General features: G+C 42.8%; 1 protein-coding gene across 3 annotated transcripts in view; it reads right to left on the bottom strand.

The window, feature by feature from the left end:
• The window catches only part of FGD5 (FYVE, RhoGEF and PH domain containing 5), a 95,854-nt gene that overhangs the window by 43,155 nt on the left and 34,584 nt on the right, over positions 1–18,115 (bottom strand). For all 3 annotated transcript variants that reach the window (XM_054076280.1, XM_054076282.1, XM_054076281.1), the window contains exons 3-5: positions 16,608–16,737; positions 6,596–6,654; positions 6,445–6,475 (exon numbers count right to left, since the gene is read on the bottom strand). In XM_054076280.1, coding sequence (XP_053932255.1) covers positions 6,445–6,475; positions 6,596–6,654; positions 16,608–16,737 — 220 coding nt within the window. The remainder of the gene's footprint in view (positions 1–6,444; positions 6,476–6,595; positions 6,655–16,607; positions 16,738–18,115) is intronic.

The following is an 18,115-nucleotide window of genomic DNA, read 5'->3' as shown; positions in this document are numbered from 1 at the left end:
TGCACCAGTGTTTTTGTGTATATGTGAATGCATGATCCAAGTTGGCCAGGAGGCACAGCAGGTTAGGAACTATAAAAATACAGTTTTGAAACATAAAACTTTTAATTACATTTTGGGCACCCATAAATAAGCCCTTTACAGCCATCCAATGACCGAATCCCTAATGTCGCTGAAATAAACCCTACAAATAATTAAGAGAAACAAAGAGGATCAAAACCTACAACAACAAAGGCTGGTTGATATTTTTTTCTTTTGTTTGCATACATCACTAACACACACAAGTTACATTTCTTTTTCCTAAGCATGCCTCTGAAGAACTTCTGTTCTCTGCTGGAAATGGGGAGCTATAGGGGCATGAGACAAGGAGGAATACAGGATTAGTTTCAACAAGATTTTATGGTTTATGTGGAGCACTGCCTGTCACATGCTTGGCTCTTGGAGCAGAATCTGATACCCTCTGTGAGGTGATGAGGCTCTCTGTAGAGTGCTGCGATATGTGATGCTTTGGAGATGCTGGTAGTGCCTGCCAATGCTAAAAGGAAACAGTGACTACAGAAGAGTTCTGGAAATAAAGAGATTTAGGTACCTGGCTCGGGGCTACAGAAAGGTAGCCCAGTTTACCTGGGATCAGCAACCTGGAAGCCTTTGTAGCAGGTAGTTATCTCCAGGGTCTCCTTCAAAGGAGTCAGCAGTGCCAGCAGCCAGAGGATTTTGGTAGCGCATTTGGCAAGAAAGTTCTCTCCAGGGTTCAACATCTCTGTGAAATGTGATACTCTAATCCAACAGCAAAATGAGTCAAGAGATAGTTCTGTGTTTTGCTTCCAGGATGTTGTGAGCAGATGCAGAAATGGTGAGGCTGTGTTATTAAATCTCTCCAGTAAGGGGCTGAATATGCTTTGGAGTCCATTGCAAAATTCAATTGTAGCAATCCTGCATGCATATCAAGGGCCATTTTGCAAGATGGATACATCTATCCCATGCACATTGCGGTCCTCTCTGCATTTCAGCCCTGCTGCCAGATAGCCTTTATTAGCCCAAGAACACTTAACCTTTCAGGACCCTAGTGAAAGGAAGGAAAACTGATCTCTTGTCAGCTAAACCACTGCCTCAGGCAAGTAGTTTACCCAGGAGAAAAACTGCCTGTATATGTATATATTAGCTATGTTGGGTGATTTCTCTTCTTTAACTTCTACTTGAAAATAATCCAGGCTACAGTAATTCGGTTTGGGTCCAGAATATCTGTTTGCTTTTTCTGTGTATAACAGAATAGGCTGAGTTAGATCAGCTCATCCAATGGCCTGTGCATCCCTGGGGAAGCAGGGACTACTGCAACCAGCTTAATAGGGGTAGTTTGGAAATGACAGGACTGAAATCATTCTCCACCTTCACTGTAAAAAACTGATGGTTCTGCCACCTGCAAGAGGTTGAAAGCAACTATGCAGATTAGAAAGGTGAGAAGACTGGAGGAAAGTCAAGGGTTTGACTTAAAGGTGCAGCTAAACAGCTCTATTTGAAAGAAAACATTTAAAAATTGGTCAAGAAACGCTGATGAGCTGCTAGATCTCTGTTGTGGTTTTCTGTTGCTATTTGTTCATCTTCTAGACTGCAGTATACAAGATAATACTCTAGTTGTAAAAGAAATTCTAGTTTTTGGGTATTGGCAGGAGGAGAGAAGGAGAAGGGAATACAGCACCATTATATTGGCTTTGCCAGTAGCAATTTATAGTCCTACAGTTTGACCAGCAGTTGTTCTGCAGGTGAGAATGGAGGTTCTTTTCACTGGCTCTCAGCACTGTGTGCCCAGTATCAGGCCTGCATCTGAGCCAGAAATTGTGAATTAGTAGAAGATGGTGGTTGTAGAGCAGTGCCACACTTTAACAGATCAAGAGAAACATCTCAAAGGAAAAGTATTTGTGACCAGAAAGTGCAGATTGTGCTAACAGGACCAGACTGCTAGGCTCTGCGGCTGGGTTAGAAAAGCTCTCAATGCCTGCAGACTAAGTAGGATGTTCCAGAGCTTGGGCACAGAAGCAAAGTCTCTACCTGCTCTTTGTTGCATCATCTCACTGGAAGGAAGGGAGATTCTACCTGCAATAATGCACAAAGCAGAAAAGAGCTCAACTGCTTCCCAGATTCTGAAGTATCTTCATGATGTTGATAATGAAGGAAAGATATCATAATTAAAAAAGAGCATGATGCAATGCTTTGAAGCAGTTTATAATCTGCTGTTCTTGAAGCCACCTGAGAGAGAAAAGCTATATAAATTCATACCATCCAGTGGTCTGACCTCTAATGCTCCTGCAGCTGAATCACCTTCTCCACTTAGACCTCTCCCCTGTGTTAAAGACCAGGAAAGGACTAATAGGTGAATAAATCCACCTAGGAGAGTTCTACAGTCTCCAAGGAGAATGCTGGCTGGGGAGATGTGTGAGTTTCCATTAGGGAAAAGAACTGAGGAAAAAAACTAAAAAGGGGGTGTACAAAGTACATACATGAGTATATGGAAAACCAGGGCGTTTTTTCTGCCTCAGTCCCTGGTGGGGACACTGGCACTTCAGCTGCAGAAATCATGCCTGCATGCAGCATATGTATCTTGCATGCATATCTAGAATTGTAATTGCTTCCCAAATCCAGCTGATATTTTAATGATTTGATAATATTGGAAATAAGCATATTTGTCCCTTTGTGAGTGGGCCAGTGGAGGCAACAGGAAAGCTTACTGCAGCCTAATCTTTATACACTAACATCTACATTGATTACATAACATGATGTAGGCTTTTACAACAACTTTCACTCTAAAATGAAGGTGGATATGACAGGTACCATATGTTGCGGGATCCAAGGCTCTTATCCAAGTCTCTTTTGGACATCTAGGCATTACACCTGAGGAGGGTGTGAAGCATTCAGAGAGGGAGAAGAGTCTCCATATCAAGGCTGAATGCAGGCATGAGATGCAGTATAGTATAAATCAGCCCAGTCTGACTCATAGGTGGTTCTTGGAGGTGTTTTCATTACAGCCAGCAGCCTCTCTCCTAATGATGAAAGTGAAAGTGGCACCCCTGAATTAAAACTCGGCACATCTCCTGTAGCAGAGAGAGTGACCTTTGATCTGCACTGAGCAGTGATCTTCCCAAATTTCTCATTACTGAGCTCAGCAGAAACAATGCCTGACAAACAACAGAAAATACTACCACAGCAGACACAATTAGTCTCTTATCCTGCTGTTGCAGGGTACAATCTAGGTCAAGAACCCTGACCTCAAGACACACTCACTAGCAGTCAAATACACACATTCATCCAAAACACTGCAAATGAGTTTCAGAACTGGCAAGCTGCAGAGTATGCATTGCAAATACTGTATCAGTGGGGCTTGTTACCAGGGAATTGTCCTGATGCCAAATGTGCTAGAGTGACTTCTCTCTCCTTTTAAGAGACATACAGATTATCTGAAAGGTATTTTGGCTCAATATTCCCACTGCAGAAGCTCCGTGGCTGATACATAGTTATTTTCCTACTGCTGATGAAGATGACAGTGAATAAACACATGAGAAAAAAAAATCCAACCTACTGTAAGTGAGGTCAGGCTGTTCTTTTGTGACAGTGCATCTTCAGGCTTTTATAAGAGCTTCAGAGAGTCTAACAGCCAGCTAGCTCTTCATTTAGCAAGCACGTTCCATTCACTAAAGCATTTAATTAGGAAAGTAATGACTTGATTGGTCCAGTAGAACTTTGAACAACATCCAAGAAATTCACAGTAGTAAAAAAGTCTCAGTCAATCATTCACTGGAAATGTAAATAATTAGAAAGATGGAGTTCTGTTTTGTCTAACATGTAATAGTGGCTCCTAAATCAAATGTTTATTTTTTGCTCTTGAGAACGTGCTGCCCACAAGAATTCTGAAAATAGAGTTTAACCAGTGAGCTTGATTTCACGATAATCTGTATTTAGGCACCTTTGAGTTAGTGACTTGAGCACTCAGATGATTTTGTTCTTTTTTATTTACTAAGATTTATTTGGCAGTCAGAAGCCTCGCGATGCCTGGTGCAGGCTTGGATCCCAAACTGCTCCAAAGGCTGGAGAACCAGCAACTGTTACATCTATTCATATCGTGTTCACATCCCCATCTTCAAATGCTAGCAAAGCATAAATCCAGGTCTTGGTGTTTCTAAGAATTGTGGCCCACTAGTACAAAGAAAATACAAATCAGGAAACAGGCAGGGAAGTGTTGCTGCTGTTTTTCAGGGCAGAGCTGTCCTTTTCAGTACTTTAATTCAGCAAATGCCTCAGAGGTAAGTAATAATGGCTTCAAAGGGTTTAATGCACAATAAAGGGATTTTATATACAAAAGCCAAAGACAAAATAAATGGAAACATGGTACGCTATCAAGCAAATGCTTGATCCCATACAGACCAGGGTCCTGAGGCAGTCAGAGTCACACTAAGTTTGATTTGTGTGCATCTACTAAAGTCATTTGGGACAGACTGACTGAAGGGAAGCAAATAAACCAGAGTCTTGGTCCTCAAAGGTGATATGTGAAATGTTAGGCTGAGTAAGCAACCTGCAGCATTTTTGTTCATGAGCAAGCACTAAGAAAGAGATGCGCAGGCTGGGCAAGAAAAATAGGAGAAAAGACTGACAAAGTTTGCGGATTAAATGATCCCGAAGGAAACGCAAAGACTGATCAATGTCGGCAAACTAAATTGTGAGTACCAAGAGATCAGAGACTTGGCCTGCAAGGCCCTGCCAGTCCCATCTGCTCAGTCCAGAATGTGTTCTTAACTCCCTGCTCCGGAGAACTGCATTACCTCTGCGTAGGGCAAATAACAGCTAACCCTTCAGATTATTATCACTACTACCACACCAACTGATACCAAGTTTGTGAGCTCACACAATGTTTCCACTCTTTCAGTTCAATAGCAGAGTGGGTGTATGGAAATGTCATCGTTTTGGCAATCAATCAATTTATTAAAGTCTCGTCTAAAAGGCCAAACAGAGTCTGTTATGCTGAATGAATAGCAGCTCCAGCCAAGCCTGGAAACGAGATGGGAAACTGCTCCTGCTGCAGGCTTAAGAAAAGCCTTTTTTCCTTTCTGAAAGCAGCTTGGGTGTGGCTTAGTTCCTTAACTTTCTTACCAACGTGTGGGTTTATATAAGAAGATGAGACTTGAGACTTGAAGATGAGCATTTAGAAACTTTTCTTGAGAAAGCTGGTGACGGGGAACAGAGAGAAATGTTTTCCTGAGCTGTGACATGCTGTCAAGGAAGCCGTTGCTCCTAACTGGTCACGAGTGAGGTTTTGCACCTTGAGGGCAGTTTGGTGACCCTGTGGTCACTGGTGGTTGCTTGTGAAATCTGCCAGGGGGACCTGTGTCAGCAGCAAGTGCACAGCAAAGCACAGCTTTTTACTGATGTGACTATTCCTAATGCTATTTGAGTATGCAAAAAGGAGTAATTAGTTAACTGCAACATTTTGCTCTGTGACACTGTTAAAAAGCCTCAGTTAGGCAATAATACCCCTGTAGTCTGAGGGACTTACATGTTGTAGAATTGGTAATGGCCTCTCTAGATTTCTGGAATAATACATTGGGCAACAAGTACACTGTTCATCCTGTTCCAGGTACACCCTCTGATCCTGTTTCCATAAAGATTTTTGATCCCTTATAAACTAAGGAGTGCCTAAACTAGCAGTCACGTGCGAAAACAGACTGGCTGCTCCTTTCTTCTCCTTCAATCTCTAATCAAGGTGTCATTCATACATCCTTACTACTTATAAAGCCAACTCATAGAGACAATTAAAACTTGTTTGAGCGACTTGCTTGTTGAGTCTGCTGAAAAAAGCCTCTGGCAGTCCCTAAAAGAGTGTACGTGTTTGGTGATGGGGCAAGAAAGATAGTGAAAAAAAACAGTAATCAAAACTGTGCACCCAAGATTCCATCCTAAAATTGATGTAGACCTTTCTGAACTTTCTAACCTGGGACAATGGGACCTGGGACAGGAAAAATGAAGAGTACGTGGTTATGGTGATTCTGACATTTTCACAACCTATTAGTGGCTTAACTTGGGAAACTAATGCATTCATTCAAGGTCTTATTTTAGGCTCACCTCTTATTTTAATTTGAAATTTTAAGTCCTGCTTTGGTGCTCTAACTTTCATAATTAAGGAAATAACGAGCATATGCAAAACACTTTAGCAAGGCTTTAGAAGACACCAGTCTCAGAGCCCCAGCAAGCACTGCTGGCCAACACTTTTCCCTGTGAATGACAAGTGCTATGTTTGAGGCTCTGTAGCAAGAGCAGATTAGTGGCAGACATATTCCTTTGCCATTGTTCACATAAGCCATTCCTCCTCAAACTCACTTCAGTCCCTTCAATGATTTTCTGTCTTCTAAATTGCAGCTAAGTAAAAGGGCAATTAGGTTTCAGTGATGAAAATTATTTACTTACCATACGTAACAGCTGGAGCATCTCCACATATCTGGGGAAAGAGACAAACTTCTATTAATTGCCATCAAACCAATGTGAGGAGTGGGTTGCACAGCTTCAGTTTCAGGAGAGCAACAGACAGGTTGCTGTCTGTTAAAAACCATAAACTCACAATTTTTCTGAAGACATCAGCTCCTGGGCAATGAGGTAAGCTCTGGACTGGCCTTCTTTCTGTCAACAGCAAAAGACAGAGACAATTAAGAGATGTTTCATTCCAAGAAGTGTTAGAGAGCACTTTGAACTGGCATATTCCTTCAGCAAAAATAGTGACCAGGTTTTTATTCTCTTTTATTCTTTTCTTCTTTATTTTCTGGCATCCTGAGGTCCTTTCAGAAGTGTAATATGACAGAAGTATCCGAGTTGCTCTAAGTCCCGTTCCATTATCGCGGTGAACCATCTGTCAACTTTTGTAGATACAGAGGGGTCAGCTTCCAGATTTCAGGATTTTCTTCCCCTCCCAAAGTTTCTAGTTCATTCTGCTTGCAGTAAGCTGCAAACAGCATAGGAAAGAATGAAACACCCCCTGAAGTGCTGGAAGCTGATATTCAGTCACGTGGATACCTGGAGTGTAAAAAACTCAAGAGCAAGGTCATCTGAAAAATAATTTAAGCAATTTTGTGTCCTGACACCTGTAAATTAAAGAGGAATATGTGATGGAACAGAACTTATATTTTTAAGATCCTTCCAGTTTTAATAACTTTAGGTATTTATTACAAAAGCAAGGAATTTAAGCACCAACAAGTGAATTCACCACTGCCTATTTCAGAGGAACCAAAGGCTGGTCAAAGCATCTTGCAGATGTCAATATTGACTGCACACATGAGCAAAGGAAAGGCTTCTGTTTCTGTGAGGAGATGGAAGATCCCTTGCTGCTGTGAGTTTTCACCCTGGGGCGACAAACCCCAAGGAGGACTATGATCCTATCAATAGTGAATAGGAGTGAAAACATCCTTGAACCCTGGTGATGATGGGTTGAATGAATGAGGCATCACCTACAGAAAATGAACAGTGTCACAATAACAGCTTTTTAATCTTTAGTTTATTTCTGTGTACTTTTACTGGGAGGCAACTGAAGATTGCAAGAGCCAAAGGAAATACAGAGAGTGAACCATTCATCAGTCTCAGATGTCCAATCCATCTCTCCTTTAGCACCAGGATCTGAGGGTATGTCCCCTAGCGCTCAGTTCCTTTTGGCTGATGGGTGCCAAAGAGCATGCATTGAATCCCATGGTTTTAAAGAACTACACTGCAGTTTGATAGAGTACACTAGAAAGATCTTGCAGTTTTCCCTTAGTTTCACTTTCCTGCTGGGAGCGAATATGCCCCTTTTGCCTGGTTCCACTTTGTGACCAGCTCTTGAAGATCCTGATGTGCCTCTCCTGGTTGTCCCAACTGCTGTGGGAACACACTCCATGCACTGAGTTTTCTATTCTCCCATTTTCTCTACGCAGGCAGAGCAGAGCCAAGCAAACGAAAGGGTGGGTTTCCTTCTGGGTCACCTGGCCCGACGCTGGCTGCCCAACGCGTCCTCTGTGGACAAGCGTGGCTCTGCAGTGCCAAGAAGCAGAGTGCATGTCCCCAACAGGCCAGGCCCACTTTCCCTTCGCATACACAGATTGTCACACTCTGTAATTCCTCTTATGATTAATATGTCTTAGCCAAGAGACAAAACACAGGGTCCCCAGTGTCACATGGCCTGTCTAGGGCGAGCTGGAGACAGCGTCTCTAGGCGTTGCCTGTCTTGTGTTATTTAATTGCTGTTTGTTTAACCAGGAAATGAACTCTGAGACTGACGACAGTATCCGGAGACAGACTTCTGGGAACAGGGGATAAAGGGGGTGCAGGTCCCTCAAGCATCAAGTTTCTGAAACGAAGTCCAAGTGATTATTATAACACCGCCAAGCTGCCACCTTTTTAGCGATATTTATTCCCTGCAGCCAGTCCCGTGTCCAGCCCGGCAGTGTGGTTCCTCCCCAGTTCCCACTTCAGAAGCTTTCTGCTAATAGGGGTACCCTTGGCTTTCTGCTTCACTGAGTCTTCTTGTCTCATAGCCTCATCACCCCATCCTCCCCAAAACCAAATGCTTAATAAAATGCTTGCAATATAAAACATAAAATTGCAGCCTATGACTGAAATATCTTCCTGTTCTCTCCACTCTGAAAAACAGGCTGCTGCCAGAAAAGTCACAAACACAAAAGCACGTTAACCAGGTTAGCAGCTTGTACAGTTGCTACGGCTCAGCTGATCAGCATAACTCACAAAGCAAAGGTGATACTGTGCAATCATCTCTCCGTTGCCTAACAAAGGCCTATACACCTCCTCCAAATGGGTACCAAGTTTACTGAAGAAAACTTGAGACCTAGACATGACTTATGACTTGCTCAGAGTTTCTCCTTCTTGAACTTTTCCAGCGTCTCCCAATGTATAATGAAGCACATCATCACCTAAAAGCTTTGTTTATAGAATATAGACATATAGAATATGTCTATATTTATGTCTATATTTATAGACATATATAATATGTCTATATTTATAGACATAAAAGCCTGCAGCTCTTTACAGAGCACAAATGTGAGCACAGCTGAAGTTAAATACTAGTCTTACGTAGTTCAAACTGAGAAACTTTAGGTTTCATGACCTTTTTGTGCCTCTTGTTTGCAGGACCTTGATCAGAACCAGACTGGTCTCCTGATCCAGCTTAAAAACTGAGATTGGGGGTGATTTTGCCTCCTTGGGGCTGGAAGGGCACTGTATGGCCTAACAGCAGCACAAGTAGATCACAGAACAGTTCGCTAAAACTGAAGCATTAGTACTGTGCAATCCACTCATCTGCAGCACTCAGGGTGTAACCCTTTGAATTTCCAAAGCAGGGTAACTAGTCAAGACTTGGAAGCAGCAGCTCTTTTCCTGTGTGTGCCACTGGGCTGCCACGCTGCCATGGACAAACTGCTTCTCTTTGTGCATTTTCCTATGCGTGTGTCTTATCTCACAGGCTCCTCAGGGTAGGTGCACTGTAGCTGGATGGTACCCAGCACAAGAGCACTACTGTCACAATCAGAGGCTGACAGCAGTTTGCAAGCTTCAGCCTCTGAGCTGAGTGACTTCTTAATGCCTCTTTTGTAATTATTATGAACTATGCAGCAGTTCACAGTGATGTCATGGTGGTGCTAACAGTAAACTGAGGCATTAAAAGAACAAGTGACTTTTTCAAGCTGTCTCTGAATCAGTGAGAGAGAAGGAAAAGCAGTCCACACCTCCTGTCTCCCAGGCCCCTTCCTTGAAGAGCTAGATTGCAGCTCTCTTGGGGAATCTGTGTAGTTATATAAATCAAGAGCTGTCCCTTGAAAGGCGTCTGAATTAAGTTCACCCTCAAGTCACACAAATCTATCATTCCCAACTCCAGCACATGTTTCAGTTTTGTGTGTGTGCGCGTGCGTCTGTGTTTTAATATGGGAAGGTTAAAGGTTTGCACAACAGAATAATTAATGGAGTCTGGAAATCAAGTCCACCCAGTGGAAATGGATAAGGAGCAGCAAAAGCAGTTTTATGTGCTGCTGCCATTAGACAGTAGCTGCCCTGCTTGTTGTGAGACCTTTGAAGCCGGGCTTAGCGTTCCCTGTTCGTGTGAGGCACATCTGCCACACTGGGTTGCTGCCCCCCTTTTCATCTGCGGCTTTTTGATGCCTGGGAGAAGAGTGGAGCAAGTTGGCTCCAGTGCCGCCTGCCCCCCAGGACAGCATTAGGAATCCTTTCTGCCTGAAGTTCCCCTTTCACAGCCCAGCCCACCCCAACACCATATAACAATAATGAGCACCCTCCAGCCTGGCTAGGGTTAGTCATATTAGACCTAAACTCCTAAATGACTCGCCAGAGTACTTTGGGTTTTCATTGGCATAAAATCCAGCCATACCTGGTCTGGATTCCCTTTCTTTTACACCATTTTGCTCTGGTTACATGCTGTTCACCTCACTAGAGTTTCACATTTTGCCACCCGGGTAAGATCACATCTCCTGTATCCTGGCTGTATACAGTTCCTTGTAATATAGTGCTGGTTTTAAAATAAACTCGACAGTATTTGCATACAGATTGGTTTAATTTTAGACTTCCCATGCAGTTAACTGGCAGGCAGATCTGTGTTCTGGATGAAAGAAATGCCTTTATGTTCCAGCTATGGCTTTATTACTTGCTCCAGGATTTGTATTAATGTATTTCCTGTGTGTTTTATAGACCATAATTCTTACAGGTATTCATCCAGATTAATCACATTCTTCTCTTGTTATTATTTTGAGATTCCCTTCAGTTCTTCAGACTAGACTCTCTCCTGTGTTTACAAACAGGTTTAAGAGAGCGTTTTTAATCATTCCTCTGCCTAGTGGCTTAATATAGATTTTGCTATATGTCATTTCTAAATATAGCAGAGTTCTTAAAATAGCTGATGTTGCTACTATATTCCTAGCATTCTGTTTATCCAGTCACTGCTTTCTCCTCCCAAAGGCATCCTGTAAAGGAAGACTTGGCTTCTTATCACTGTGGTGCAAATTGTGCAATTGATCGTGGCCTAAATGCCTTCCATTGACAACTGGGGTTATTTTTAAGCCTGCTACTGTGTTTGATCAGCATACCTTTAGCATGTGTGTGACACAGTCTGGATGATACAATGCGATGGAAATAGCTCTTGGAACCCAGTCGAAGGCAATATGTTTTATGGTGTTGTTGTAGGACCACCTGCACGGTTCTCTGCAAGATGTTGGAAAAATGAATTCTTAAATTGGTGGATGGGTTCCTGCCCCTTACTCATCTCCACAGAACCCAGAAACTGTGCTCCGTTGTGTATTTCTTCAGAAAATTTCACACCACGATGGATCCCCTGATGTGGTTTGTCCCACAGGTGTTTGTCCTTCCCCATGCCTACCCTACTTCCTCAGGTAGAGCTGTTCCTGTAGTGGTAGGAAGGCAGATACATTCCTGATGCTATCATCCCAGCGAATCCCTTGAAAGGCTTGATGTTCCCACAATGAACCTAATAGTTAGCACCTAGCTTTCTGCCTCGACTGCAAGTTTTGTCTGCAATCTGCCCAGATGTTTTTTTCTCTTCTCTGGGTCCAGAATAAAAAAAACATAAAATCCAGACTCTCCCTGCCAGGTCCTTATCTTCAGCCAGATGGAGGGTTAGGTGTGGTGAAAGAATTTTCCTGGGGCTCCCTTAAATTTCATAACAGTTGGAGGCTGTAGGAGATTAGTGACAAAAGTGATCAATGGGCCAGAAGACTCGGTCTTCAAAAGTACCTACAAGAAAAGAATTGTCTGAAGACTCTTGTTTTAAGATTCTGATGCTGAAGTGAGAGGCGCAAGCCACGGAGGGGTAGCTGATGATCCAGCACAGGTACCATCTTCCTCAAACTACTGAGGCAATTCAAAAACTCGGATCATGATCAGCAATAGGTGAAACCTCCCTGCATGTATAGATTTTAGTCCATTCCAGACCACGGAGCTGAGCTTCTCAAAAGCAGAATTTTAAGATTGCATTGTCTCTATTTCTGCTCTTCTTTTCAAAATTGGAAATTCTGAGACTGCTACAAAAACTAAGTTCTGTCACAGGGAACTCAATTTGAAGTTGGTGTCTAGTCAAATCTGAACTGCTGAGCTCATTTCCCCTTTAATTCCTTTAATGCTTGCTAGCTGGGTGGGTCCAAGATGGATTTATCTGGTTTTAGCAGTAAAAAACAATCACAAAGTTCAGGTTTGAATCCAGCTCAATGATGAGAGGAAAAGTCTGGGGTTCTGCATACTGGACTTTTAAGTATTTGTCTACTGAGTGAAGGTTCAGAGATAGGAAATACAGAGAACATCCTTATTTTATTTGAAACAAGTTTTTGGTTCCTAACTGGAATCCCTAGTTCGTTTTTTCTTCTGTAAGCAGTTCAGATGCCATCATATAACCTTGAGAGCCTAGTACAGAGAAGCCGTGTGTCACTTTCTGATAAATTGGGAGGGATTTAATTAAATGAACATATATAAAAGACACATGAATGAGACATGGCCCAGGAACCCTCCTAAATTAGCTTAGCAGGAGGAAAAAAAAGAATGAATCTCCATCAGTAGTGTAAGTGAAGGGCATCGCTTTTTATAATATCACCAAGTAGAATCACAAAGGTTAAGAAAACTTACCGCGTTGCCTGCCTCTGAGTTCTCTAGGTTGTTATCATATGGCAGTGGGTAGAACAGAAGGAAATGAAGTGCTTATTTAACCAGAAATTTTCACTGTTAGTTTTACTCAGAAGAATAAAACCCCCCAGGTGACTGCTGGTGACAAGTGCTCGGCTTCTCAGGGTCTGAGGTATTCCCAGTGGAATAAAGGCAAAAATTTGCAACCCACCTTCTGTTTTACATGTTTATACCTGTCTCATTCCAATAGGGTCTTAGTAATGAAAATTCCTGTAACACAATAGAGAGGAAAGTCCCTCTTTGTTTGCTCTTTAAAATAAAGCTGATAATGTAAAAAATACCTCAACATATATTATTGGCTACGATTTCAATTGTTTACAGAACAGGGGTTCCAGCAGGCCCTAAAAATTTTTCCACACTCATGTGAATCCACTCCCCGGGAGAGCAGGGATTCAAAGGAGACGCGGCTGTTGAAACAATAACAGGAAATGTGCGTACAAAGCTAGTTTTTCAAATTATATTTACTTATAAAAATGAACCTTAAAAAGAAACCTCAGCGGAAAAAATTCTGCTGCAAACTGTGAGTCTTGTGATTCTCCAGCAAGCAGGCTGGGAGTAAGCAGGTGAGAAAAAACAAAGCACGCTGCTTGCATTCTGATACAGGAATTCATCCACGACAGTGACAGGTAGAATCCAGCTCAATGCAAATGAAAATCATACATCTGAACATAGGGAGGAGATTTTTTTATCTAGGCTGTTTCATGTCTTTATTTAAACTAAGTTTCACTGAGGAGGAGAAAACCAGAAATCACACCAACAAACCCCAGAAGCGTGTGCGTGTGCGTTTATGTGTTTTTTAAAATCCAAGTTCAGCTCTTGTTAGGCCAGCCCAAAACAGTTGTTTTAACAAGATTAGCTCATTCCGAAATCCATGGTACTGTTTTTGGCATCCAGACCAACATGTGTTTGCCAGTTCTCCCCAAGTGACAGTGCTTCTGAACGTTTCCATGTTGTGCAGCCACTCTGTGTTGTCCTGAGGATTTTGCTCCAAGGGATACATGACTTCATCCGGGAGCTGGACAACTTCTTTGCATTTTGTCATTACAGAGACAGGTTTTGACAAGGCAGCCTAATGTTCCCTTGGCACCCAGAAGATTTGCGTGAGAAGACAACAAAAGGAGGCGGGAGTAGTAGAGTAGGAAAAACAGTCCTCTGTCAGTGCTCTGTAAAGACACCAGTGCTTTCTCAGTCAAGAGCCATGGACAGATGGAATCTATCCCGTTCACTCTTGATTACAGTGAACTAGAAGCTCTTGTCTCTGACAGAGAATCTGCAGCGTGGGCTCCATGAGACCTTGGAAGATTCTCATATCACTATTGTTCTGTGGCTGGCATGGGCAAAAGACAGCAGTTGAATACATTGTATCCTTCATGCTGCACTGTTTCTCCTAGGAAACTGAGTCCTCCCTGGCCATCTTCTGACTATTGCTGCACGCAGCCCACAGCAGTGATGCTGAGGCTGTTACAGACTGGCTAGAGAGTCCTGGTGCTCGGTGATCCCTGGCTGCCCAGATCAGGTGTCTCCCTTAAAGAATGGGTCCTGGGGACCACTGGGACACGCAGGGTTTGACGGAATGGTTCCCAGGACCCTCTTAGTCTGTCCAAAGTGGTGCCTGCCCTAATGAGGCTACAAGAACAAAAGATGCTCAAAGGTGTCTCAGTGCCACTTCTCATTCTGAGATCTTTTCTTGGTCCCACGTACAAGCACAGCCCCCTGATGTGGCTTGAGAAGCAAATGGTTTTCATCCAGGGATGACATTACTGCTGCTCCAGACTCTTTTAGAGTCCACAACTAGAGCCCACTAGACTGCAGTGTGGATAATCTTTCTACAGTCAGATTTATAAGAGGCAGATCAGATGATGCCCACTTTGCTGGCCTGCTTCTTGGCAGGGTGAATAACCACATGCACTAATTCATTGGCCAACTTGGAAGTACAGCCTGTACTCAGGTGGAGCTGTTTTAAGACAGTTCCCAGGAGCTTGTGGAAGTCTGGTCCTGTGCACTGTGATCCTTGCTGACAATTAGCTTGGGAAGGCCAACCAATCACTCAGATCTGCTCTGATGTTCTCTGTCAGGCACGTGCAGACATTTAGTTGGTGTTCACCTGAAGAGGCAGGGGGGTGCCTCCAGCTACACTCTGAAACACATGCTTGTTCTCTATGTGGTGCCGCCTTCTGTGACAGCTACACAGTGTGGGTCCTCCAGCACAACAGAACAATTAAAATGCATGAGATGCAATAATGGAGACATTTAGAAAACCATAATTTCCTAGTAACTTGAGTAAAACCTTACAAAAACGGCAATAAAAATGGTTTTAGCAGCCTTGAATCCAAGTGCATGGTGATGCCGTGCATTTCCCTTGTGAACTCAAGTCACAATTTCATTGTCACTTCCTGGCATCACAATTAAGGCAAGCTGAGAAACCTGACCAGGTTCAATAACACACTAGTGCATGCTCTATAAATGCTAGTGGTTTGTCAGCTAACTAATACAACTAAAAGGAAAAATATTTTTCATATGACAGGGAACGTCAGAAATTTAAAGGCTTCTCCCTTTCCAAAACCGTGTGAAATTAAACAACCACAAAAGTGCCATGCATCTCACAGGAAAAAAGATAAGGTTGCTTGCAATTGTTTCATTTGCTTCTTCTCATCAAGGAGAGCAACCCACAGTCTTTTACACTTGTAGCAGAGGCAGCTCAGCGCCCTGCAGGGTAGACCTAAAAGTGATACAGTATACAGGGAAATCAAAGGAAGCTATTGTCCCTCAGAAAATAGAGCAACAGCAATTTCATTTGCCCTTCACTGTCATTCCACTCACTGTTTTGTTTTCTGATTCTCAAGTACTGGTGTGCTGCTAAGGGGAAAACTGTGTTCCTCTCCCTCTACACCTGTCCCTGAACAAAGCTTTCATTCTGGAAGAGCCCGAAGAGATATGATTATCCTAGAAGCAATAGGTTATGCTTCGCCTTGACAGAATTGACCCTCACTCAGCCGTCATTTGGTTTGGGAGGGGCATTTACAGAGACTTTTGGAGGCTCTGACAGTTGCCCATGACCAGACACAAGCCATCTACAATCGGGAAGACGCACAGCTGTGCTGACACTGAGAGACCAGCCCAAAATGAATGGCAAAGAGGTGTAGGAAATAAGGATTTGCTATTTTCCTGTGCAGCCCTAGTTCCCGAGGCTCAGATTGGAAAACTTCAGTAGAACATACACATCTGTTGCACACACCCCAAATGGGCTGTGCAGTGGGTGCTTGTACTCAGAGACACAACGTTAGATTATTAAGCTCATATTAGGTTTCAAGAACACATATATTCACAAATTCTTTGAAAAACAAAGATTAATTTGTGCCTAAAACAGCTCGATGCCATTGTATGGTCTTAAGCTGTGGTCACAATTCTATGGTCTTCTCCATATTCATCAGGCCTCAGTAAAATAAACCTAAATATGAGTATTTTCCCATGCTGAAAGAATATTGAGATGGTATAGACCTACTATATAATTTACTCCATCTCCCAGCCACTGCAGATCTGGTTCAAATAATGTATTTGCTATCATTTTATTCTATGTAGTTTTAAAATTCTAAGATTGCAGCTAAATCCTTTTGAGATATTTTTTCTTGATATTCAAGTCAGGCCTTTCCTGCTGGCTATATTGTCTCCCCATCCCTCCTGAGACTGCAGTTCTTTGGCTTTGCCACATGCAAAGTAAATTTTACCCCCAAAGATGGGGTAAATTGCTTCTCGTGCACTGGAGGAGTAAAGGACTGATGGCTCTGACATTTCTGAATGAGCACCAGGCAAAGGGCAGAGAGAGATGAGAAAACAGGTTCTTCTGTACATTGTTTCTCCCTCTCCAGGTTTCACATATTCCCCATTTTCAGCTCTTTTACCTTGTTGATGAGGCTGGGATCACCTGGGCTGCTCTCCTCGTCCTCTGAACTCTTCTGTTCCTCATCTGTTGTGACAACCTCCATCGGCATCACAGAGACCGGGCACACCTTGTAGGGCTCCGTGTAGGCACTGCAGAGAGAAAAAACAGACCAGCTCAATGCTGTTATTCCCAGACACTTGCTATGGCTCAGATATAACAAATCCACACGTTACCCAGAGAGAACCAGTCAGGGGACAAGAGAAGCCCTGCAGACCTGCTAGGCTTGGAAAGCAAGATTTCTCAAGCTTTAGGATTTTGCTGCCAGGCTCAACAGCGACCACTTAGGCAAATAGAAGGATCTAAAAGAAGCAGTGGAAAGTTAACTGAACTTCAAGCTTCCCCAAATGATCAATGTTCTGGCTCAGTTTGGAGCAAAACATTCACACTAAACTGTAGCCAGAACTGCTATGTTCCTCCCTATTCAACCCTTCAAATGGATATAGGAAAAGTCACACTGTATCTCAGTACTCACTAAAAACGGAAGTTAGATATTGTAACAATGAGATTTCTGGGGAAACATCAAAAGGGTAAGAAAAGTATAATTGTAGTACCAACGACATGAATTAAAGCACAAGGTACTCAGATCCCAGAATCCTTGTGTTGTTTCAAGGGAATCTGAATTCAGCTCCAGAAACACAGACAAAGCCATGTGATAGCAGTAATGCATCTGGTGTGTAATACGGGCCAGTGGCTTCCCAGTAGCTTCATTTAGGAAAAAAAACCCCATCTTTTTCTAAAGTTAAATTACTGGCGATTTCAAAACCTCCACAAGGCATGACTAGAGGTAGGTTCTCCGATGGCACCTGCTCTTTGCCTTAGAAAGGTGTCATTTATTGCCTAGCTCCAAATTCCTGATACAGGATCTTCTTTCTTTGTCTGCTGAACTGCAGGCAGCCTTCCAGATTTCGTTACTGGACAGGTACTCACAGGCTGCATTCAGGTTGTTCCTTCATTTTTTCTTTTATACGGAATAGGTTAAGTTCTTGGTGCCTCACGATGTCATGCCTGCTATCATTTAATCATTCTAAAATCTCTGAACTTTATCCAATTATCCATTAGCGTTATCCAATTTACCAACTGTTTTAGCACCAGTACCAGGCAGTCCTTGTGCTGTTCTTGGTGCTGCAACACAAGCCTCAATATTCCAAGAGGCAGAAGAAGTGCCAAGTATACCGGTGGTAACACTCATCTATTTCTACCTGACTTTACTGTGTTTTTACATTCAAACATCAGATTAGTATTTTTGGCCACCGTACCATTCTGAGAGCTTATATAAAGCTTACAAAAGGCCACAAGCCTTTTGCACTTCCAGGGGTAGGTTCCAGCGTTCAGCCAACCAGGGCAAGTCTGCTGTCTTGAGAAACAAAGTCTGACATTTCCATGTGTTCCAGTAGGCATCTTTGCCAACAGGTTGGTCTGTAACATGGGCCTGGCTTACTCACTGTATACAATTTCATTAGTTCTCAT

The sequence above is a fragment of the Cuculus canorus genome, chromosome 11 (genome assembly GCF_017976375.1).
Source record: "Cuculus canorus isolate bCucCan1 chromosome 11, bCucCan1.pri, whole genome shotgun sequence".
NCBI classification, from domain to species: domain Eukaryota; kingdom Metazoa; phylum Chordata; class Aves; order Cuculiformes; family Cuculidae; genus Cuculus; species Cuculus canorus.
Note: the sequence above shows the minus strand (reverse complement) of the source record. Positions and strands in the feature narration are given on the sequence as shown.